This window comes from Biomphalaria glabrata, chromosome 12 (genome assembly GCF_947242115.1).
Source record: "Biomphalaria glabrata chromosome 12, xgBioGlab47.1, whole genome shotgun sequence".
NCBI lineage: Eukaryota > Metazoa > Mollusca > Gastropoda > Planorbidae > Biomphalaria > Biomphalaria glabrata.
Window position 1 is genome coordinate 27,632,043 of NC_074722.1, and position 24,939 is coordinate 27,656,981.

Sequence of the window (24,939 nt, forward strand, 5' to 3'; positions counted from 1 at the left end):
GTTCTAGGGCCGACGGTTTACAAAGAACTTATGTGGCAGCACAACGACTAACCAACTTTACTTTCCCCAACTAATGTTAGGTTCCCGACTCAAGAGTTGCCATAAAAATATCGAATTTCAAAATTTCAAGTCTTTGAATAGATGTATGCAAACAAGAAATTAACGAGCAAACTACACAATAAGCTGGGTACAAATGTTACGTTTTATGTTTTAAATAGTCCTTAATCACACGCCTCTGACACTGTAATGACATTACAGAGTGTACACTTCTCTTACACTCTACTTACATACTTACGTTTCCATTACACTTGTATTAAACGTCTGTATTTCATTTCGGGGGGGGGGGGGTTGAACCCCCCAACCCCTCTGGCTACGCCACTGATTACACTTCAATTTCACTTCGCAAACAACTTTTTCTAGCACATTTCTGTTTAAATTTTTCATTTCCGTTTCTCTTACAGTTTTAGAAGACTTCACATACATTTCTATTACTCTTCTATTACAATCGAATACAACTTGCAATTACTGGCCTGCTTGTAATGTATAGATGCATTTATGATGTACATTTTTGATGAGATTCAATAAGACCTAATTAGTCCTACTCAATAATAATCACAGAAATTGGTTTTAACAGTGTTCAGTCTTCCTCAGGACATGGTTGTTGCAGTCAAGCATGTCAGATGGACACATGTTCAGTTGGGGAAGAAAGAGATGCTACAAGATCTTAAAATGGTAAGATTTGTCTTCCTATATCTTTCAACTCAAAAACAATTCCTTGTTTATCTGATCTATTTTTTTCTTTTACATTTGTATTGTGTAAAATATTTTGTTTTGTTATATCGTCTGCTTGATTTAATATTCTACTTGTTTAAATATTTTAAAAATTTTCATTTCTTAATTAAATACAAACATCGTCTGCTGCTTTAAAGGTGAAGGAGTTATCTCACGACAACGTCAACCAGTTCATCGGCGCATGCGTGTCCTCCACTCCTGGCGCTACCTACATCCTGTTTCGGTACTGTTCTAAAGGAAGTCTACAGGACGTATTGGAAAACGACGACATAAAGTTGGATTGGATGTTTAAGTTGTCCTTCGCTCTTGACCTTGCCAGGGTAAGTTGTTACAAGACAGAGTGTCCTTCGCTCTTGACCTTGCCAGGGTAAGTTGTTACAAGACAAAGTGTTCTAAATTTAGAATCAAAAGTGCGAAGCAAAGTAGTCCACTGCACGCTATTGTAAAAACAACATTGTGGTAATTGATAATTATTATGTAAATAAAATCCGTATCGCTTAGTGCAACTGAATAGTCAGAAACATCAATTTGTGTCTTAAGATCTTATCGAAAATCTGATGAGCCAATATTCAATCATATGCCTTGTTTAGCTGAGGAACTAGCAGCATTCCTCTGTACAAAATAGAATAGTTTAGTCCTTCAAATAGATCTCATAAACAAGCAAAAAAACAAACAAACTGTTTTTAAAAACAAAGCTTATATAAAGGGAAAGAACCGCTAAATACTACCATTTATTTGAAAATTACAGGATTCAGCTCCCTTTCTGCTATATAAAGTAAAGTTAATTAATTAGTACTAAATAATTAATCCTTTTTTTTTATTTTTTTTTTTTGGATTGTTTTGTGTATTGTCATCGACTACGAATAATTATGCAAAATTTCAACTTGAACTTGATCCTAGAATAGGAAGTGGGAGAAAGCAAGGTCTCAAAACGTAAAATATATATATAATATTTATATCCACATCTCTCATTAAGTAGCATTTATTCCCTTTACTATTCAGGACTTTTATTAAAAACTTTGAAACAGAACATAAAGGAAGAGGGACATACAAAAGAGAAATTGAAAATAAAATATCAAGGAAGGGAAGACGAGACAAGAAGCCAAGCCTAGGTAGCAGGAACCAGGAATATGGCCGCTGTTTTACACATCGGGAGATAATGTGAACATTTTACTGCTAGGATTTCATTCTAAATGTATAAAAGAAATAATTATAATTCTAGGACGAGAATTTCCTATCAACTAGTTTGACTCTGTCTTGATTCATGGACTGAAAGAGACGATCTTGCCACTAATCTACATGTTTTTTTTTTTAAATATATAAAATTGTTCAATCTAAGGATAGCATTTTGTCTGTTACAACCTTTATCTCAAAAACATGATCAGGTTTTGTATTTCTTTAACTTTAATTATGCATACAACTAACATACGATTGACTATATAGATAACATTCACACACGAAAAAAAAACAACTCAGCTGAAACAATTACTAAAAAAACATCTCAAGCTACTTAAGTAAACTAGTAATAGAAATAAATATGTTGAAACAATTTACATGGCTAATTCATCAGCATCATCACTAACCTCCATCTGAGTGAGGGTTTGAGAGGCTCACATCCTCTATTGCAAAACAGAAACCCTGCTGTTTTGCGCAGTGCATACATGTCACCATACAGGTCGAGAATTTTTGTTTTTCCAGACTTGTCGAGACGGAGATCAGCAAGTCAGGGGCAGTCAAACAGAATATGAGGCACGGTTTCCTCTTCCTCCCGGCAGCGGGGGCACCGTGAATCGAAATTTGGCCATAGCCGTGAAAAATATGAGCCAATAGACAGTGGACTGTCCTGCGCTTTGCTTTAATATCTTGCTCAGGCCTGGAAAGCCTCCACCACGGGGAAGTGCGGTCATGGGGCCTCATGCGCTCCTAGACTCCACAGCAGGCTTTTTGGGTCTTGTCCCAGCACTCAAACCACTTTTCCATTTCTGTTTTTTTTTTTAAATTATAGCTAGAGCATAATGAAGACTCACCGGTTGGTGGTGTCTCCCCTCCCTAGTGGGCCAAGGAGTCTACAATAGTGTTGCCAGTCACACCTATGTGACTTGGTACCCACTGCATTATAACAGGGGTGCCATATGTTTTGTTTTAGTTTGTGTGAAGCCACGATGACAGTGTCGATATTGGGAGGCCATGAGATGGAGGGAAACTAGAAAAATCCATTGCAACTGGAGAGCTCGCTGACAGTCACAGTGCAGAAAGGGAAGCACTAGCACTAGCTGCTACCATGCTAGCAAATCATTAAAGTTCCCCACACAGTCAGATTGTCTTTCTAACCGATGCGAAAACAACCATCCAAAGCTTGCAAAACTCTGATTCTTCTTATATTAAAAACCTCAGAACAGCACTTACAAAGCTTAACAACAACAGCAAAAAAAAACTGTTATTCAATGGATACCAGCTCATATACAACTAGAAGGAAATGAGAAGGCTGACACACTCGCAAAGAGTGGGAGAACTAACTCACAAATAAACTCTGCACTCAATCCAGAAGAATTGAAAAAATTAATTGTAAATAAAATAAAATCACAAGAAAGATGACGCTTACTATAAGCTATCCCGACAAGACCAACGTCTAATCTTTCGACGCAGGACCGGACACAACAGAATGCGACAACACATGTACCGGAAGCTCAAAATTGGAACCAGTGAAATCTGCCCACGTTGAGTATCACCAGTGAATGCCGACTACGTCCTCCAAAACTGCTCTCTTTACCAAGAGGCCCGTATAAGACACTGGCCCCAAAACACCCCAATAGATAGAAAACTATATGAAGAACTCCCTGATTTGGAAACCACTGCGCAGTTCATCTCATATATTGGTCTAGTCATCTGAACGCTCCAACATAACAATGAGAACGAAGAAGAAGAAGAAGAAGAAGGGAGGCCATGATCCAGGGCTTTGCAGAGCCTGTGAGTCAGTAACCACAACAATCTGTGTTGCCCTCAAATGTCCCTCGCCGAGTTGAGAGTCAATGACTTTTAAGGCTTCACAGATTGCTATGGCATCCGTATCATAACTTTAAACACTACCTCATGGTCCAAAGATTTTGAGTCAGAGCCAAGAAACTTGATGTAGGTTCTTTAGCCTGCTCTTCCATAATCTATCGATGCCGACCCATCAGTATATGCAAAAATGGCACTGGGCTTGAAGGCTTATTAAAATGAGTGAATTAGTTACCATTAGTTACCAAACATATTCTCGTCGTATGTGTATACAAATATTTTCTAATCAGGGTAAAGACTGCCATTTTAAATTTCGGGATCTTTAGTCTACCCAACTCTAATGGGTACCTGACATACGTTTAGAAAAGTAAAAGCAGTTGGTCGTTGTGGTGGGCGAAAGAAACAGGTGCCTGATACATCATCTGTACCATAGATAATGATTTGAAAGGCTTACTTTACTACTACTACTACTACCACTAGTTGGAAACTGTAATCTTTAAATATGATGCAATTGACATTGTTTATCTGCCCTTGACATTATCTGCCCTTGGCATTGTTTATCAATTCTTATCTTTCTCTATCTTCTTCCTTTCTTTTTTTTTTCTTTTATATTTTTTCTTTAGGTTCCCTTATATCGTCACACAATTTCTTTACTTTGCTTTCTCTTCTCCTGACTTGCACTGTATGTTATGGTTAAAGAACTGAAACAGAATTTTAAAAATCAAGGTTTAAAACAAGTGAAGATGACTATGAATAACCTTTAGCGTAAAAATCCAAAATAACAAACCTTTTGCCATACTACATTATCACCTGCCCTCACTTTTTTAAAAAATACATTTTTATGTTTCACATTTTTCCATATGTGTGTGTTTGCGCGTTAGTGCGTGTGTGTTTATATTTCTCAATATTTATCAATGCACGTGTGTTTGTGTGTGCGCGCGTTCGTGTGTGTGTGTTTATATTTCTCAACGATTATTAGTGCACGTGTGTGTGTGTATTTCTAACCGCAGGGCATGGAGTATCTTCATAAGACGCCACTGCGTTCCCATGGTAACCTGAAATCAAGTAATTGTGTCATTGACAGCCGATGGGTGCTAAAGATAACGGATTTCGGCGCCATAGTGTCTTACAGGAAGCCAGGCACAGACGGGGACATAGGAAACAAAGCTTACTATACTAGTAAGTAGTCACAATAAGACCCCTAGTTAAGTCTTGATAACCGCTTACTTAAACATATCCACTACGTATAGTACTCTTACCAGAGCCGAACTTAAGTATGTGAAGGCCCACTACACTTTTTCGAAACATTTAATTAATACAAATCAAATTATCAATAATAAGACAAATACCTAAAAGCATGACATATTTTAGAGCAGGGGTGGGCAACATTTTTGTATCGAGGGCCGCATTAAAAGAAGTTTGGGAATGGCGGACCGCATATATATATATATATATATATATATATATATATATATATATATATATATATAAAATAATATATATATAAAATAAATATATATATACACACACATATATATACACACACACACACATATATACATATTCGGATATTTTAAAAACCTATTTTGTGTAGGCTCCTCTTTTGTGAAGTCCCTGGGTGCTGAAGCCCCACCTGCCTTCCCTTAAATCCAGCCCTGACTCTTAGGATTTGTTCGTGTTTTTTTTTTACAACTCTCTCTGTCTGTCTGTCCGTCTGTACGTCTAGTACACATTTTGTACCCGTTTTTTGCTCCCACTTTCCATACACGAAACTTTTTGCAAAATTATTCATAGTCGATGATAATACATGAATCAATCAAATATTACTCAGTTATTTGATCAGTTAGTGATAGTTTATAACTTTTGTTTTACATAAAAAAAGGGAGTCAAATCTAGCAGTATTAAGAGAGGTGTATTATCGATTTTTTTGGTCCTTTTCCATATAGGTGGCAAGTTCTTTCTCTCCTTATATAATTTTGCTTTTTAAAAAAGTAGTTTTTATATTTTGCGTGTTTTTTTTAATTATTGTTGATTATTTAAGAAATAAATCTTACTAAAATATATACACCAATATACCAGGTTCGAATTTCGGTGAAGACTGAGATTTTATACTTTGGCATTTGTAGGAATCCATCCAACTTCAATGGGTACCTGACATTAATTGGGGAAAGAAAAAGGCAATTGGTCGTTGTGCTGGCCACGTGACATCCTTGTTAACAGTCGGCCATGGAAAAAATATAACCATATATATAATGTTAGCTACTAGTCTATATATTTGTTAGCGATTTCTAAATGGTCGTTACCCTTGTGGTTTATTTCTTTAAGGTCTCCTATGGTGTGCCCCTGAAATATTGCGAATGAGCAAGCGCCCTCAGAAAGGCACCCAGAAGGGCGACGTCTACAGCTTCGGCATTATCCTTCAGGAGATTCTGCTGAGGTGCGCCCCTTACCTGTACAACAACAAGGACACAGGAGGTATGTGTGTTTGTGCGTGTGCGTTCGTGAGCTGAGTAACCTAGTTGAAGGTAGGGAAAGAGCCATTGTAACAATTTGAAACAACTAAATACAATTGTAAAGCGGAACTCTTGGCCATTTCATCACCAGAAGCTGACCCTGATCTCAAATTTAGTGTTAATTTCTTTTTTTATCTGTGGGATTTTACGTCTCGTGAGATGATGGGCAATTGCAACCCTTTGCAACCCCTCATGTGACTTAAGATACACATCTGCGGTCACAGGTTGGGTTTTGGGTATTGCTTCCTTTTCCCCCTTTCTTTCTACTTCTGAAATTCAAGACATTAGGCTTATGCTTGTCCTCCATAAGGATCTGTCTCTAGTGCTTCTTTCTTCCGTTGGAGTCGATTCTGAAGAGCTTTATGTCACGCTTCCACACATCAGTGTATCTTAGAAATGGACGACCTTATACATAGGCCTACATTGGAAGATCTTTTTTTTCTAAATGTACTGATACTTATAGGATGACTCGATTTGACTTTGTGTATTGCAATTTTCATGCTTGTAGCAGTCTCAGAGTGCATTGATTCCATCTCTTGAGGGACAGAGTGGGGGTTGGAGCAGATTTCCGTGCTGCCTTAAAGAGCTCAGCAAACACAACTCTGCCCAGGTCGGGATTCGAACTTAGCCCCCTTAATAGGTAGCCAAGCGGTTTTGTCGTTCAGAACACAGAGCCTTCGAGTTTTTTTTTTAAAGTGGAGATGAGACCATCGTATTCTTCATTTACACGCCACTCTCCTTACAATGGGACATGGCAGGAGATAGAAATTGTCACGATTTGTAACTTGTTTAGTAATGTAAATAGAATATTCCGTTTTCTCTTAAAGTACATGTGGGGCGTGGTGGTTAAGTTTTAAAACGCTTGGCTTCTGAACCGAGAAGCCCCGGGTTCGAATCCTGGTGAAAATTGGGATTTTTAATTTCGGGATCTTTAGGGAGCCTCTGAGTCCACCCTTCACTAATGGGCATCCGACATTATTTGAAGAAAAGTAAAGGCGGTTGGTCATTGTGCTGGCTACATATTACCATCGTTACCAGTCGACTGAATAAACAGATAACATTTACATCATCTACCATATAGATCGCACGATTTGAAAAGGAAACTTCACTTTATTTAATTACATATACATTAGACTAATTTCTTTGTATTTGCTATTTTTTAAGTTCATATATCTTTTCTGTAATTTATAAAACTAAAATCAATAACTCGAAACTTCAGATTTTGACGAATCTTTTTTTTGGTGTTTCCAGAAATAATCTCCTTGGTGAAGAGCAAAGGGCAAGGCCGTCCGTACCGACCCGTTCTACCCAATGAGACTGATTGTCCGGCGAAAGCGTCTGCCCTAATGGTCTCGTGCTGGTCAGAGGAGCCGGAGGCCAGACCGGACTTTCACAACATTAGGAAGAGGCTGAGAGAGTTTAATGGCCACAAGTGAGTCCACGAAATCTGATTGGTCAGCCGCTGACCGAGTCTAATTAATCCGCTGATGCCATTTCTATTCTAGATGATGCAAAAATAGCTACTTTGGCGTTTCTTTAATAAAAAAAAAAGTATTTGAGAAGTGAAAAGTTGGCAGTAATGTGAATAAAACAAATAATACATATACAAAACAATAACATAGTTTTGGTTAGTGCCAGATTCTAGTAAGTTGAAGCCCCGGGCAGAACATTTTTCTAGGAAACTTTACACGCTTTTAAATTTCAATATAAATGCACAAATAAAAGTAATTCATTTTTGTGAAGAAAGAAATATAGTATTTTATAGCATTTAATCGAATTTTCCTTATTTTCTCAGGTTTAATATGCATATTTTGAATTTTGTTTTTAATGTGGAGACTCTTATTTTATCATACATTTTCTTCTCTTATTAATTACAGATGTCCCTTCGAAAGAGAAATACCATAAAGCCGTATATGTATCACTGTGTTAATCTGGTCGTACTTTCAATTTATAGAGACAATCCATTCTTACTGTTTCAGGCCATCTGTTCCATGGTCTAATGATATTAGAGATGAAAGAAAACTTGTACGAATTTGTCTTGGCATACGGATTAAGAAATGTGCTTTCAATTATTTCTTTCTGAGTATTTTATAAGACTGCGCTTTTGTATTTGTAAATTATTGTTTATTGTTTTGTTTTTTTGGAGTGAAGCCATGGGCGGCTGCACAGTCCAGCACTGTGGTAAATTCGGCTTTGGTTTCAGTACAATTGAAATATAATCTATGTAGGAGATTGAAATGAACACGTGACTGAAGTTTAACTGAATAAAGTGAAAGTAAAATGTCTAGTTCGATATACACATTTAATTAGGACATTAATCAAGAGAAGAGAATTTTTGTCATCACGGGACGTAACGAAGAACAATACAATACTGATGTTAAGAGATCGATTAGCTCACTAGCGGCTTGGGTGGTCAGGACAATGACACATTTGACCTTTCCAAACTGATGTCCGTTTTCAGCATCTCCAGTTGAGGAATCGTTCTCATGTAACGTCAAAATTGTGCCCCACTTTCCGTAATTAGGTCTCAAACACCTCATTAGATAATTAATTGCTGTAGAATTATCTCCCCAGACAATGTATTTAAACATTTTTACCTCATTCTAATGATGGCACAAAACTTAATTATTCTGTTAACAAGAGAAAAATTCTATTTTTAGAAAGGTTTCAATTTCAGAGATAGTCAATTAAGAAATTATATGAACTTGTATAGACATGTTTACTCAGCATGGATTTAGACTTTGGTAAGGCCCTAAGCTATTACACGTATTTCGCCTTTGATAAGTCTAGATTTGATTTGTCAATGCCAAATATAATTTTCGGATAACTAGAGGTCAAAACTGGTTTAGGCAACAATCAAGACATATTGGAATATTGATGGTGAAATAATAGATATTGAATTTACACAAGAAATATTTAAATTCGAACGTGAACGAATCCAAACTTCCAAAGTTCTTCTATAAGTCACACTCTATTGAAATGATATCGTGCATTTCTAACACAGGCTCTAAATTATAATTACAATAAACTAAATTAAACGGAAGATATTTTCTCTATTGAGTGAGGTCACCGATGACATCACCGAATTGCGAAGCTTGTCTTTTGTTTTTCTCACGAGACTAAAGCGAGATAATTTATCCTGAGCGTTTCTTTTTTATAATAAAAAAACAACAATGTTGGCTCATTTCCACTTTCTATTTGTAGTAGAAATATAATGAAATATTTTTTATTCCCCATTCAAGCGGTATTTACTGCCGAAATTTATCAGTGCTTTGGGTAGTCAAGTCCTAATTACCGGTAAGACCGGCTAATTGGTTTTCATTAATGCCAACTTTATGCACAATAACGGCTTTGTTTTTCAAAAAGCTGCGCTATAATAAATGGGGGAACAGTATGAGACGTTACCAACGTACGGCCTTGGGGGAAAATGTTGGGGGGGGGGGGAAACAACAACGTTGCAGTCAATTAATGTTTAATTAAATGTAGCCGAGAATCGGTCAAGTTTTTATTGGCCCTCCCTCCAAGACAAGTGTGTGTGTCTGGGGGGGGGGCATAAGGTAAAGCAGATACGTAAACTGACCATATGGTTAGGATGATAATCTCAGTTTAAAAGAGAGAGAAAAGAAGAGAGGGATAGAAAGGGAGAGAGAGAGAGAGAAAGAAAGAGGTAGAAAAAGAAAAATAGAGAGAGATTAGAGGAGAGAGAAATAGAAAGAGAAAAAGAGAAAAATAGAGAGAGAAAGAGGGAGAGAGAGAGAGAGCGAAAGAAAAATAGAAATAGAGAGAGAGAGAGGAAGAGAAAAAAGACAAAGAGGGAGAGAGAGAGGGGGGACGGGAGAGAAAGAGATAAACAGAGATAAAGAGAGAGTGAGAAAGAGAAAATAAGAGAGAAAGAGAGAGAGAGAGAGGGAGAACAAGATAAATAAAGAGGGAGAGAGAGAAAAAAATAGAGAGAGAGAATAAAAGAAAAAAGAGATAAAGAGCTAAAAAGAGAGAGGAGAGGGACAGAGAGAAAGAGAGAGGGAGAAAGAAAAATCGAGAGAGAAAGAGAGAGAGAGGAATACATTTTAATAAAAATCATATCGCCAACATAAAATAATTATCTGAAGAGTTTTCATTCAACTGAATTCCTAACACATTCTGTAGGCCAAGGATTACATATCAATCAAGAAAGTTTCTTCTCGGACAAACACACCCAGAGACCTGAACTAATGTTTGATTTCAATTCCACATTGTTTTGTTCGACGCTTGAGACTTCTATTACCTCTCCACAACATGCAAATAGTTTCCTCTAGGTGTCAAGCTTACTTCCGGTTTCCCTTCATTTCACTTCCGGTTTTTTTTCTTTCCTAGTTTTCTGTAGAAGTGTATATGTGTGTAGTGTGTATTAAATATATATATATGTGTGTGTGTGTGTTGTTTCCAGGAGATTTAACATCATGGACAACATGCTGCAGATGCTGGAGTCTTATAGCAGCAACTTGGAACTTCTGGTCAACGAGAGGACAGAGGAACTGGAGGCAGAGAAGAGGAAAACGGACACGCTTCTATATCAAATGTTACCTCCGTGAGTGACAGTTTAAGTAGAGCATGGGAAATGTAATAGCCTAGCTTAAGTGGGCAACTTTGAGGAAATGATTGTACAAAACTAATCAAAATACACATTTTAAAAAAAAAAACATTTCTCTCCTGATCTCTCTCTCTCAAATCTTTCTATTTCTTTCCTTTCTTTCTCTTATCTCTTAATCTTTCTCTCTCTCTCTCTCTCTCTGGTTTCTGTCCCTCTCTCCCTCTCTCTCAATTTCTCTTTGAATATCTCCTCTCTCTGAATGTGTATGCCTATTTCTCTCTTTTAATCTTTCTCTTTCTTTCTCTCTCTCTCTCTCTCTCTCTCTCTGTGTCTTTCCCCTCTCACACAATCTGTCATTGAATCTCTCCTCTGTATAAGAATACCTCTCTATCTATCACTTTCTGTCTCTCTATCAGTTTCTCTCTATCGCACCATCTCTCTCTCTCTTTCAATCTCAATGCCTACCTCTCCTTTATTAATTTATCTTTTTTTCTTTTTCTCACTCTATCATTGTTTTTTTCTTTCCATTTTATTTTCACTCTTTCTTTCTTTCTTTCTTTGTCATTCTTTCTCTTTGCTCCCGTTTTCTTTAATCATCTTTGATAATTGAAAACAACATCTCTTTATGACCCCACACTTTCTCTCTATTTGTTGCTGTCTCTCGTAACTTATGTTCATTTCTCTTTGTTCTTCTCATTCTCTCTATCTCTTTTGTTTTTTTCTCTCTCCATCTAGCTCTCTATTTGTTTCGCATTCTTTTTTTTAATTAAAAAATGGTTTGTCTCTCCCTCTCCCACACTCTTTCTCTCTCATATTTCATCTCTTGCCCTATGTCTCTCTCTTCATCTTTCTTTCTCTCATATTCCTCTCTCTTTTTCCTCTCTTTCTGTCTCTCTCTCTCTTTCTCTCCCCCTCTTTCTTTTCTATCTTTACCTCTTTATCTCTCTTCACTCTCTCTCTTTCCCTCTCTCTTTCTCCCCCACTAATCTTTCTTTCTCTTACCTTCTCTCTCTCCTCACCTCCATTCTCTTTCTCTGTCCTCCTCCTCTCTCTTTCTCCTCTTTCTTTCTCTCTCTTCTTCTGTCTTCCCCTCTCTCTCTTTAATCTTTAAAATTTGAAGGCCCTAATTTCTAGACAATATCAAGCCGTCTCCTCGGCTAATAAATACCCCTGCTTAAGCCATGACACGACATCCTGTTGCTACTAAACACCGTGCCGCTAACACCGCAAGCCAAAAATAAGTCTCTCCTATAGCTGCTATATCATTCTAAAGGGTGCCTATTCTGGAACGGTTTACAATAAACAGACGATAATATCAACAAGAGAGACTCGTTTTTAGCTATTCGGACCCAGCGTACTATAGTTAGAGATATCTCCAATTGGCCGCTACTAAACGTAAACATTTGTTGCTCTTCCTTTTTGCTTGTCCACAAATCCGTTCTTCGACAGAGCACAAATGAGAAATATTTTTTTTCTGTCTGTCTCTTTGTCAGTCTGGGTAGAATCTTTTTAGATGTTGTTTTTCTTACGTACTATTAATGTGTTGATGATAACACATTAATCAGTTAAAATATGAACTGGAAGAGTACCATCAGCTTCCCAATCAAATGTAAACTGTATTCTTCCTTCTGTACTCCTATATGGTTGTGAAAGTTGGACACTGAACGCTGAGGCTGAAAAAGGAATCTAAGCCGACACGCGGCGTACCATACGCCGCTATTTAGTTGTCCCAATGGGGTGGGTTTGGGCAAACGACTGTGAATGAAAAGAAGAAACTCTGGAGAGAGCAACATACAATTGTCCATGACTGAAAACAGGTTTTGGAAGACACAGGCATATCTTTTGGAACGTTTGGTCTTGGGCTTTAATAATAGTCATGGTAAAGGTTAACCCGGAGTGTAAACTTGAGGAGGGTCATGCGGACGTTCTCGGAAGTGAATAATGGTAGTAGCGGGAGGTATTTGAGCCATCGCCACAATTTCAGCCTCGCCACAGGAAGTATTCATGTAGGCAGCGTATTGTCGAGTAAAGTGTATGACTGTGCTTCAGTGAGTAAGAACAACGGACAGGGCGTCGCCACAGGTATCCCAATGTTCGCAAAGTTCGAGAGCAACAGTTTTGTCGGTGACATTTTTCCACAAATATGCGACTGATAGAAATACATCGACTACATTGAAAGACCTGTTGACTCCACGAAATCTATGTAAAGCGGTGGTCGTGGTTAGGAAACGAAGGGCAATACGAAGGTGCAAAATCAAAACAAAGCTACAGAAAAAACATGCCGCTATTTTAATGACACCAGATATTGACGCATGTAAAAACTACACACATAAATGTAGTCAAATATAGAATGTATAAAGAGAAAGATTACTTTCCCCCCCCCTCTTTTTTTCTGAGCCATGCTCTCTGTCACCGCGAAAGTTAGGTGGGGTAACTCTAGTCCGACATGCAGACATAAAAGAGTTATCTTTTCAAGACTCTTTTTATCATGGTTGGCCACGAAGAGAATTATATATATAGATGCTCAGTGCGATAAGGTCATTTCCTTAGTACGTCATCATACGATAGACAGATGGCAAATAATTGACCTGAAAAACTAGGGGCCTTTGATGGGAAGTTTTACCAAGAATTATATATATATATATATATATAGATGCTACAGAAAACTGCTGGGTACCGGGAAAATAAGACAAATTAGTTTGTAGTTTTATATGTCAACATTCTGGCTGGCAAAAAGGAACTTCTTAACACTGTGAAGAGAAGAAAACTGAGTTGGTCATATTGTAAGACATGACTTTCTTTCAACTATTGTTCGTCAAGACACATGGGAGCACGAAGAAAAGGTCATCCAAAGAAAATCTGGCTGGAGAACATAAGAACAATAGACCGGACTCTCTCTTGATATCCTGCTAAGAACAACTGCTGACCGGGAAAAGGTTTGGGATTTGGTTATGCGAACTGTCACAGCACCCATACGACGAAAGTCAAGGGACAAACGAAACAAATGATGGGATGACAAATGAATGAATTAGACGTAATTAATGAATTTAGTTTTAAATAGAAAATGTACTAATCCTAAGGGAGATAAACCTTGTAACGAGAATTAGGTTGTTCGCAAACAAATTTAAACTAATAATAGTCTAAAAAGCCTTCTATTTTTAGAAGTAATTAAATAGCTAAGTGGCTAGCACATCGGCCTATATCACGCGCTCAATACCTTGAGTTCGTATTGAGACTCAAGCAACTTAAAAAAAAATAATTGCATTTGAAAAGGCAGCACAGAAACCTCTAAGATACCCCCCCCTTCCCCAATTGGTCCACAAAGTGATTGGACCATAGCACACTGAGGATGTTACAATCGTGAAGGTTGCACTAAATAATGACTACGACTATTTCCAATCGAGGAAAGTCATTATTGTTAGCCCTGATCTATTACAAATCAATTATATGATTGAAAATAATCGATGCCATTTCAATCAATTTAAGTTTTTTTTTTTTTTTAAAGATTGTTTACATTAGACTTGTTTGTTTGATCGAGTTGTTTCTCTTGTCTAGTCTGGTGGCGGAGCAGTTAAAAAGTGGGATGTGCGTCATACCAGAGTTTTTTGAGAATGTCTCCATCTTCTTCTCAGACATTGTGGGCTTCACCGCCATAGCCAGTCAGAGCAAGCCTTTGGAGGTGAGGGAGAGAGTGACACAGAGTGAGAGACGAAATCAGGAAGACAACGGATGACACACAGAGAGAGAGAGAGAGAGAGAGAGAGAGAAATTGAGCTGTATGAATTATAGATGGAGAGTAAGACATAAAATGAAGTCTTTTCTTTAAAACAGATTAATTTCGGTTAACCAGTCAATATAGATACATAGATAGACAGAAATACAGACATACAGTGATATAGATATACAGAAAGATAGATATATATATATATAGATAGATAGATAGATAGATAGATAGATAGATAGATAGATGGATAGATAGATAGATAGATAGATAGATAGATAGATTGATGATGAATGCAGTATTTCCAGTGGCTACGCAAGCTGTGACTTACATACAGAGCCACCAGATCAATCATTAACATTGTCCGCGCTGGCCTATTAAGATTTATATCATCTTTATGAATGATGAAAAATGATATATTAGCTTTCTATGTTTGAACTCTATGATATTTGGTTGCAGAAATGTTTCAAAACCAGTCAAGATTGTTTTAGCTTATTGTTTACTAAGTCATGAAACCGATGATCTAACCACAGAGGAAGAGGAACAACTGCGACAAAATGACAAAACGACATTTTCGTGATCACTGTCTTCGTCACAGTCATCATTTCCCGCCATTTCTAGCCAAATTTAAATTTCCTTTTTTTTTTTACTATGAAAAATTATAAAGGTCAACTATTTTTCCTAGTGTGGCCAATGAACTAGTAATTATTTTCCTAACTATATACATCAACTTTAAAATTTCTAGAAAAATCTTTAGAGCCATTTTCGAGATCTATCCACCCATCTAGAAGGTTCCAGGCTGAATAGTTATGAGTTGAACAATGACCTGCAAACGTCGCAACTGTGTGCAGTGGAGACCAATGGCTCGTCGCCACGTCACAGGTCTGTACGGCGTGGCAACGATCTATTGGTCTAAACTGCCCACAGGTTGCGACGTTGCTGGTCAGTGTTGAGGCCTTCAATAAGGAATTGTCTCACCTGAAGCGGGTCGATATAGTGAGACAAAAAACTTTCTAAATGATAGTCATCGTAGTGTCTCCTATTGTAGTGCCCAAAACATATTTATAAAAGAGGATTGGACTCTATGTCGATTCACTGTGACGCCCCCCATCCACCAATTGTTTTCCTGCACCTTCCTAATATTTTGTTCTTTCTTTTCTTCTCTTCCACCTCAGATAGTTGACCTCCTGAATGACCTGTACACTTGTTTTGACGAGGTCATTGCCAGACGTGACGTGTACAAGGTAATGCCTTTGTTTATGTAGACATCTTTTACAACAGCATGCATGCTGGGCTATATATAGAACAAATGGCGGATGCTTTGTTTACATCGCGTCATCCGAGAGATCAACAAAAGGTCAGGGATTTGACAATAAATAAAGAACTTTTAGCTCAGTATCTCCGACTGTTATGAAGCACTCTTGCCATTTGGCTCAGATGCTAATGAGGCTAGAATAGATTCAGCTTTACGCATTTGCATTGCAAAGCAATAGTCAATGATTAGGCACAATACAAACAGCTAACAAAAACTAACGTGCAACAAATATACTATGTACTATTTGACTTCATTATTCTTATGGCTAAAGATCATGATGTCTAACTATATCAAAAGAAGAAACAAATCTTTGCAAAACATGTAGATAGATCTAACTGTATATTAAAGGACCAAAGGACTGGAAAGAAGCTAATGTCACCCCCCCCTATTTAAAAAAAGAGAAAAATCTGACCCAGGAAACTACAGACCAGTATCACTTACCAGCATCACATGTAAAATCCTAGAACACATAATATGTAGCAACATCATAAACCACTTAGACAAACATAATGTCCTCACACCATACCAACATGGCTTTAGGAAATATAGATCATGTGAAACACAAATAATAGGACTAATTGATGATTTTTCAAAAGGTTTAGATAATAGTGAAGAAATAGATGCTATCTTACTAGATTTTTCTAAGGCTTTTGACAAAGTTCACCACCATAGTTTGCTCAAAAAATTAAAATATTTCGGCATTAATGGTTCACTGCATCAGTGGATTAAAGACTTTCTGATAGGGAGAGAACAAACTGTAATAATAAATGGCTCTAAATCAACACCGATAACAGTAAACTCAGGTGTACCTCAAGGAACAGTCTTGGGTCCACTACTATTTTTAATTTACATAAATGATTTACCAAATTGCATTACTTCAGGAACAAAAGTCAGATTATTTGCAGACGATTGCATAATATATAGAACAATAAAAACAACACAAGACACAGATATTTTACAAAGAGAATTAGATGAATTACAGAAATGGGAATAAAATTGGAGCATGTCTTTCCACCCAGAAAAATGTCAGTTGTTAAGAGTAACAAAAAAACTAAAACAAATTAATTCCACTTATCTTATTCATGGCAAACCAGTAACACAGACTAAAAACGCAAAATACCTAGGTGTTATAATAAATGAAAAACTGTCATGGAATCCACATATTGATGAAACTACAAAAAAATCAAACAAAGCATTAGGATTTATTAAAAGAAATTTCTATAAATCAAATAAGAACATAAAACTAAAATGTTATTTAACCTTGGTTAGGCCTAACCAATAATAGAATATGCATCTTCTGTTTGGGACCCCTCAACTCAAGAAAACATTAAGAAACTAGAACAGACACAAAATAGAGCAGTGCGATTCATAACAAACGAATATTCACATTTGACTAGAGTAACACCTTTAGTAAAATCACTAAATTTAGAAAGCCTTCAGGACAGAAGGCTCAAAAGTAAAGTAGCAATAATACATAAAACACTGAACCATAATCTTCAAATACAAAAACAAAATTTAATAAAATACTCTGAAAGACACAAAGATAAAGGCACATTCCTCGTCCCATATGCTAGGACAAATTTGTACAAATACTTCTTCTTCCCTAGTGCTATAAGAGCATGGAATGGGTTGCCTGAGCTAGCCAGGAAAACCAGTGACTTGGCAGAATTTAAGTCATTGGTTAATATGCATGACTAAATGCATGACGCGTAGGACGTAATCATCTTCTTTTTTGAAGTAACGTCTGTATTATATAAGATAAGAAGATAAGATTAAAATGTGACTCGTATAGATAGCTTTGGTGTTTTTATATTGAGACAAATCCCTGACCTTGCGGATGGCTGCCTGGTCGTGCGGTTTGCGCGATGGACTATCGTTCGTTTTCGATGGTCCCGGATTCAAACCCTGCCCGCCACATCCCCCGTCGTCCTGCGAAGGTTTGGACTAGGAAGTAAATTGTCTTCAACTCTGACAGAACATCCGAAACATGTAAAACATTTTACAAACATTTTAATCGCCGTTTCTGTTCTGGACTGGTTCAGTACATCCTAAGTTTGGCTTATTTTTCAATAGAAATTGGAAGTATTTTTTGTTTGTTTGTTTTTAAATCTCATTCTTTCCTGGCACAGACTGCAAAAAAAAAACACTATTTCTTAGCCACGAAAACCTGGCCAGAAGTTAACTACATCACGTCTCCAGTTTCCTTCATCACATGGCTCCCTGGGAAATATGTTGTTTATATCTCTGTTACAAAAGATTTGTGTTTACTGGAGACAAAAGAAACTGGCATTGTCTCTTGATACGTCACGGGAAGGGAATGGGCTGTACGTTAATTTCGTATAGATTATTTCTAACCAAGTGGATTAGAAACCTTGATCCCCGTGCCACCAATCACAAAAATGTATAATATCCCTGTAACATCACAGATGTAGACACTTGGGATACGGTCTTATGATTGTTAAGGATGTTAAGAAGAATGTGATGCTTTAGACTTAAATTGATAACGAAACAAAATTTCATTGCATTAGCTTTCCCATTCTAGAGCTTCAATCTTTCTTTAATACTTTCTCAAATAATTGACTTTATAGATTTGTACACATTAGTTAGGGCATAAATTCGCTTAGAGAAAATACTCCAGTAACCAAAAAAAAAAAAGTCAAACTTGAAAATGGACACAAATAATAAAATAAGTTTCAGAACTTTGGTACCTACATAGTGTTTCAGCATTGTAGCACCAAAAAGGTTCTAGGAACTACAAGAAAGAAGTAACAGAATATAGTCCTAAACGCTTCAAAGACCAGCCTAGGCACCAACTTGCCTTAGCTGACATTGAGAAGAGCACGTGGTTGCACGTAGCTTCAGAACGAGGCAGCCTGAGGTCACTTACAAAGGCCGCGGGATACACATTTGATCCAAAAAGAAAATCCCCTGACGTGGACAGACGTAGACAGCGAAAAGAAAATCTTAATCGACCACCGATGAACAATGGTTATGCTTGCCCTGAATATGGCAAAATATGTAGGCACAGCTGGGGACTCGCATCCACATGACTTACTGCATTCCTTCCATTAATCTTTGGAACCGAATATAGGGCTCATTATATTTTTAAACAAAGTTCAGCATAGACTCCTGGGATTACTATCAAAAAGTAGCTTAAAAGGTGGAAGAATAAGCTTTGTCATGTTAACAATTATATATGTACAGTCAGAGGCATAGTGAGCAAAACATGCCCCCCCGCCCCCATTTCGTATGAACATCACATAGAAATATAGGCTTATAAATACAAAATACTTGATTAAAATATAATACAAATGACCTTAGAGTGTATTACCTAACTAAAATATCTACAATAGTTTACATATTTTTTTGCGCTTCTCTGCTTGTGGCGCCCCCCTGAGGGTGCCCCCGCCCTTTCTACGTCTCTGAGTACAATATCCGGCACATAAACATTTATTTGATAGATTATATAATGAATGCTTTGCTGTTCGAAGGGGAACAACTTATTGAATGTTAACTATTCATTCTACAATCTGCTAGCCTCCCTTGAGATTGACAACCAAATCTAAACAAGAAAAAATTTAGAATATATCCCTCGATTAAATAGTGAATGTACTTCGCATAATAGCGTCTATACCTGCTATAGATCCTAACAAGACATTAAATACGCGTTTTTATGCTTTATTCTCTTTAGAAAGCTTATATCAACTCAGCGTGTCTGCACAAATCTCGAACACGTTATGTCTCCCATTCCCCATTCTTGGATCAAATTGAAAACATGCACAATTATTCATTGTCCCCTAGCAAAACTTGCAACAATTTTGAAAAACAACAACAAACAATGACATAATTAAATGGTGGTAATTACAAAATTTTGTTTGATATCAAAAAATAGAAATAAATCGTACAGTACTGAGATATATGGTCGTAAATGTGGCGTTCTTCCTCTGAACTAATTTTTTTTTACGTATTTATTTTATTATATATTGCTTGTTTTGTAATCAGGTCGAAACAATTGGCGATGCCTATATGTGTGTTAGCGGCTGCCCCAAGAGGAACGGGCCAAGACACGCTGGAGAAATAGCCAACATGGCACTTGACCTCATCTCGGCCGTCACGCACTTCCGCATCCGGCACAAACCGGAAGAGAGGCTGAACCTGCGCATCGGCCTGCACACTGGGCCGTGCGCTGCGGGGGTGGTGGGCAGGACGATGCCTAGGTACTGCTTGTTTGGCGACACGGTCAACATGGCTAGCAGAATGGAGTCCACTGGTAAAGGTAGGGTCACATTTCGACACTGTCTGTAATCATCTTATCTTCAGTGGCGTAGCATCAATGGCACGAAGGGGTTCAATGAACCTGGCCCATAACCAACAGGAGCGCATAAAGGGCACTTTAAAAAATCGAAAACAAAATGTGTTGAATGTAGTAATTCAAATCTATTAAATTCATATATATTTTTCTTACCATTCATAATGTTGTTATATAGTTATATTATAAACTCTAACTAAAAATAGAACAGAAATACAAAACAACAAATCGATGTAAATCTCATTAGTAAAGATGCAACAAGCTTTCAGTTTTCGGTCTTCGCAAAAATTATAATGTCGATAGCACGAGTCACATGGAATAGAACGCAGGAAAACGTTTAGCGTTGGAACTCGGTCCTGGAACCAGCTTGGAGAGCTTGGTGCGTCATCCCAGGTCTCATTCATTTTTACTATAATATTAGGGAGGGGGCCCTATACCATAATCTTGAACCCGGGCCCACGATCCCCTTGCTACGCCACTGCTTATCTTATATATTACAGTCGTTACTTCAACAAAAGAAGATAATTTCGTTCTGTGATGTTTTGAATAATAGTTTGATAAACACAATGGCTGCCTGGTCGGGTGGTATGCACTCTGAACTTTCGGCTCGATGGATCTGGGTTTGTACCCAGCCCGCAGCCAGTCCCGTCGTCCTGCAAGTGATTTTGGTTAGGATGTAATCATCTTCACATATGAGGGAACATCCAAAACATGTCAACAAACAAGCAACTAGTTGTGAACATGGCCGAATTTAGACTTGATATGCTATTTGAGATACATGGCCCCTTTGAAATATATGGCCTCTTTCAGATATATGGCCTCTTTCAGATATATGGCCTCTTTCAGATATATTGCCTCTTTCAGATAGATGGCCCCTTATAATCAACAATAAGGCAATTTATTCCTTTGCTGTTTCTTTAAAATTATATTTTGGGTTCCCCGGTCAAGTAGGGAGGGGCTCTAAGCAACAGCATATATTGCTCTGGATGTGACCTTTCTTGAATTCAGAGCGATTTTATCGCTGCGATCTCTCTCTGTCATTTGGTTTTATCTGGATTTTTGACCAACAATTTTTTTTTTTCAATTTGATGCCAGACACTGTTTTCCAGGTGTACACGCTTCCATTAGATCTTAGTTTAGCTCAAAACCAGCTTATATTTTATTCTATCAGACCATTGTTTATTCCCCACGGTTTCCAAAGTTTGTATACCACTCGATGAAGGACCAGTAAACGAGTATCAATGTCAAGGAATGTTTTCCCGTGTTGTTGTGAGGACAAAATCTATATCATCAAATATAACGAGGATATTAAAGTGGTATTAAACTTGGGCCAGATTTACGACAATACATGTGTGTTCACCCAGGGCATCAGCCTTAAAGAAGGTCTCATTTCAAAATATAACATTTTTAGCAAAATATGCATATTAAATATAAGAAAATAAGGGAAAGGGGATACAATTTACAAGTAGCTTCTTTCTATTTTTGTAAACAAATATAACCTTTTACTGTTATATCATTTATATTGAAGCTTGAAGAGAGAAAGGACCCCCATAAAGGGATCCTGCCCAGGGCATCCACATGCTTAAATCCGACACTGTTTTAAAATAATAAATTTTAAGGTATCGACAGTAAATCTTTGGATATGATTCTCACGGGCTGAATTGGGTGTCGATGTCAATACACTCAATGCAAAGTGTTTTCAGGAATGAGGTCAGCGCAAACAAAAGCTGGCTTGATGTTTTCTACCCATAGTGATCCCAAAACTACGACTCGCGGGTCACATCTTGCTCATAACGCGGTACTAACCGGCCCTCGCGATTCTGTCCACGGTACATATAAAGACCGTATAGGGTTATTATTATATAACTTAGTGATTTTGTTGTTGCTATTGTTTTTTTTTACGATGAAGCAAAACAGAACACTCCTTGGGGTGTCTAAAGACTGCACTGGCGGGATTGAGAGCCCTAACAACAACATCCCGTTTCTACTTGGGCCTTTGTATGGCTGACACACGCATGGCTGATGTGGTACGGAGAAAAATATTGGGGAGTTTCCCCGGTGTGCTCGGCCTTCAGGATCGAATATAACCCAAGCGTCTTGGGATACAAGCCTTTGGAAATAAGAATGTAACAAATGACATCTCTTTGGATCCTTCCCGGACAGAAAAGTTGTTCAGACAGACCGACGGAGGGGCGATTCCGACAAAGTCCATGGCCTTAAGTTCCACGAATCTTTAGCTCATTTCTTTGGACAATAACAAGGACACAATACCAATATTTACCCATGTTTACTATTCTGTTTCTTTTTTATTTTCAATATTTGTTTTCCAATTAATGTATATTTTTGATATAACAAAATAACTATTTATAACTTCAAGTATGATTTTCATTGGCTCTTTTTGAAACAGCTCTTCACATCCACATGAGCAGCGAAATGAAAGACGCTCTGGACGATCTGGATTGGGGCTTTCTCATGGTGGACAGGGGCTTCATTGACGTTAAGGTCAGCTTACGTGTAGACGATCAGTGTATCCTTTATTATCTATCTATTTTATTTATCTATATATACATAAATGTCGTTTTCTCATAATTGGTTGTTATATTTCAGGGTAAAGGTTTGCACAAAACTTTTTGGCTGGCGGGCAAGAAAAACTACAAGAAACCATTGCCAGAATCTTTAGTGGCGTAAGTCAATACAGTTTATGTGTTAACTATTTTAAACCTTTTCTGGAGAAAACGTTTTGGCGCAGCATTTTTGGCTCAGCCGTTTTGGCGCAGTAAATTTTGACGCTAAATATTGTAAACACATTATATATTCTAGTTGTTTTTTCTTAAAGAAGAATGATTAGTATCTATTTTTTTTGTGTGTTTGTTCAAAGGTATTTCTATGCAAAATATGATAATTATTAATTAATTTTGTTTTTATTTTTATTTATATTTGAACGTATAAAACTTGAAGTAGCTTTTGTATAACTTCTTTGAGAACAAAACTAAATATCACCTTTATTACAATATAGACAAATTCAACTCGAGATGAAATGAAATAAACAGTTTACAGACAGTTCCGCTTATCTTGCATCATTCACACTGCCTAGCCACCAACCAATCGCTAACTTCTTCTCACCGTCACCATAGAAACACGCGCGCACACACACACACATTCTGCACAACACTGACCTATCATCATCATAGGGAAAAAATGGGTGTTTCGATCGAACGTTTTTTGTTTTTTAATCTTGACGTTTCACGCTATCATTAGTACGCTCTGCTCCAGCGTGCATACCTTTCTGTTGGGGGTTTTACATTAGGAGACAGTTGTCTCAACTTTTTAAAGTACACTTTATCACACTATTCGTTGTATGGAACTGTTATTTAATACAGTGCCCTTTGGATAGAATTGAATAATATTGTTGTTATAAAGTCTTTTATAAATTTGATAATGGATTGTACAAGCCTTTTAAGTGTTTCTCTTTACGGTCAAATAAAGGGGATACAGAATGGGTGTTAACACTTATATCTTGCACCAAGTGTAGGGATGTTATCAGAAAATAAATGTATGGGGACATTTATTAGATTGTAAATACTACTAGCAGGAGGCATGGTAGCTGAGTGGTAAAGCGCTTGGCTTCCTAAACGAGAGGTACCGGGTTCGAATCTCGGTTAAGAAAGGGATTTTTAATTTCGGGATTTGTGGACGCCCCAAAATCCACCCAACTGTAATGGGTACCTGAATTAAGTTAAGGGGAGGATTCACCTCAATTATATCAATTTTCTTATTTTTTTTACATTTTTCAAATATGGTTTCAAATGATTATCGATCCATTTCTCTACAGTTTTTCATTATTTTTAGTTATATTTGATGTTTTAAAATATTTTAAAATAATTTTACAAAATATCAAGTGTTTTACATAATTTAGTTCATTAATTATGCAAAAAATATAAAATAACGTAACTTTTTTATTTTTTGTCCGATTTACAAAATTTTTTCACTACCATTCTCTGAAATGCTAGAATCCTACTTGTATCAACAGTATAATTAGTTGTAAAATGAATTACCATTGGTCGAATAAACACATTTTCTATAAGTAACAATTATTCTGACCAATCAGCGAGCTCTTTGCAAAAGCTTAGGGTAGCCTTATCATAAACAGTTCCGGCGCATGCTTTTGTTTACATCGCTAGTCTAGTGTTTATTTTTTCAATATTATGGATATAATGATAAAGTGTGATCTAATAAAAGAAGGAAGAAGTCAATAAAAGCGTAAATTTAGAGGGAATAAATATACTGGAAGATGAAAACAATCTAGACTTAGTGGCGATGTTATTACTAGATCTAGTTACTAGTACCGGTATGGAACCTAATGTTGAAGACACAGCTGAGACTACTATAAAAGCGTAAATTTAGAGGGAATAAATATACTGGAAGATGAAAACAATCTAGACTTAGTGGCGATGTTATTACTAGATCTAGTTACTAGTACCGGTATGGAACCTAATGTTGAAGACACAGCTGAGACTACTAGATCTAGGTGTAATGAAGGAGACTATCGTGAAACTGATGTTATTGATGTATGTTTCTTTATCTAGTTCAAAACTAAAATATAGTGTATCTATAACTTAGGAGAGTAGACCTACTGAAGTTCTAATTTAAAAGGATATCTATTTGTTGACATTCAAGCCCTTATTTCCTTGGTACAACTATTACAATATCACGTACTCA

At 37.0% G+C, this 24,939-nt stretch overlaps 1 protein-coding gene across 2 annotated transcripts in view; it reads left to right on the forward strand.

Moving 5' to 3' along the window:
• The window catches only part of LOC106067796 (atrial natriuretic peptide receptor 1-like), a 91,463-nt gene that overhangs the window by 64,312 nt on the left and 2,212 nt on the right, over positions 1-24,939 (forward strand). For both annotated transcript variants that reach the window (XM_056006921.1, XM_056006922.1), the window contains 11 exons: positions 652-732; positions 930-1,112; positions 4,803-4,971; positions 6,118-6,267; positions 7,557-7,737; positions 10,732-10,872; positions 14,431-14,554; positions 15,772-15,840; positions 19,914-20,187; positions 22,628-22,722; positions 22,828-22,904. In XM_056006921.1, coding sequence (XP_055862896.1) covers positions 652-732; positions 930-1,112; positions 4,803-4,971; positions 6,118-6,267; positions 7,557-7,737; positions 10,732-10,872; positions 14,431-14,554; positions 15,772-15,840; positions 19,914-20,187; positions 22,628-22,722; positions 22,828-22,904 — 1,544 coding nt within the window. The remainder of the gene's footprint in view (positions 1-651; positions 733-929; positions 1,113-4,802; positions 4,972-6,117; positions 6,268-7,556; positions 7,738-10,731; positions 10,873-14,430; positions 14,555-15,771; positions 15,841-19,913; positions 20,188-22,627; positions 22,723-22,827; positions 22,905-24,939) is intronic.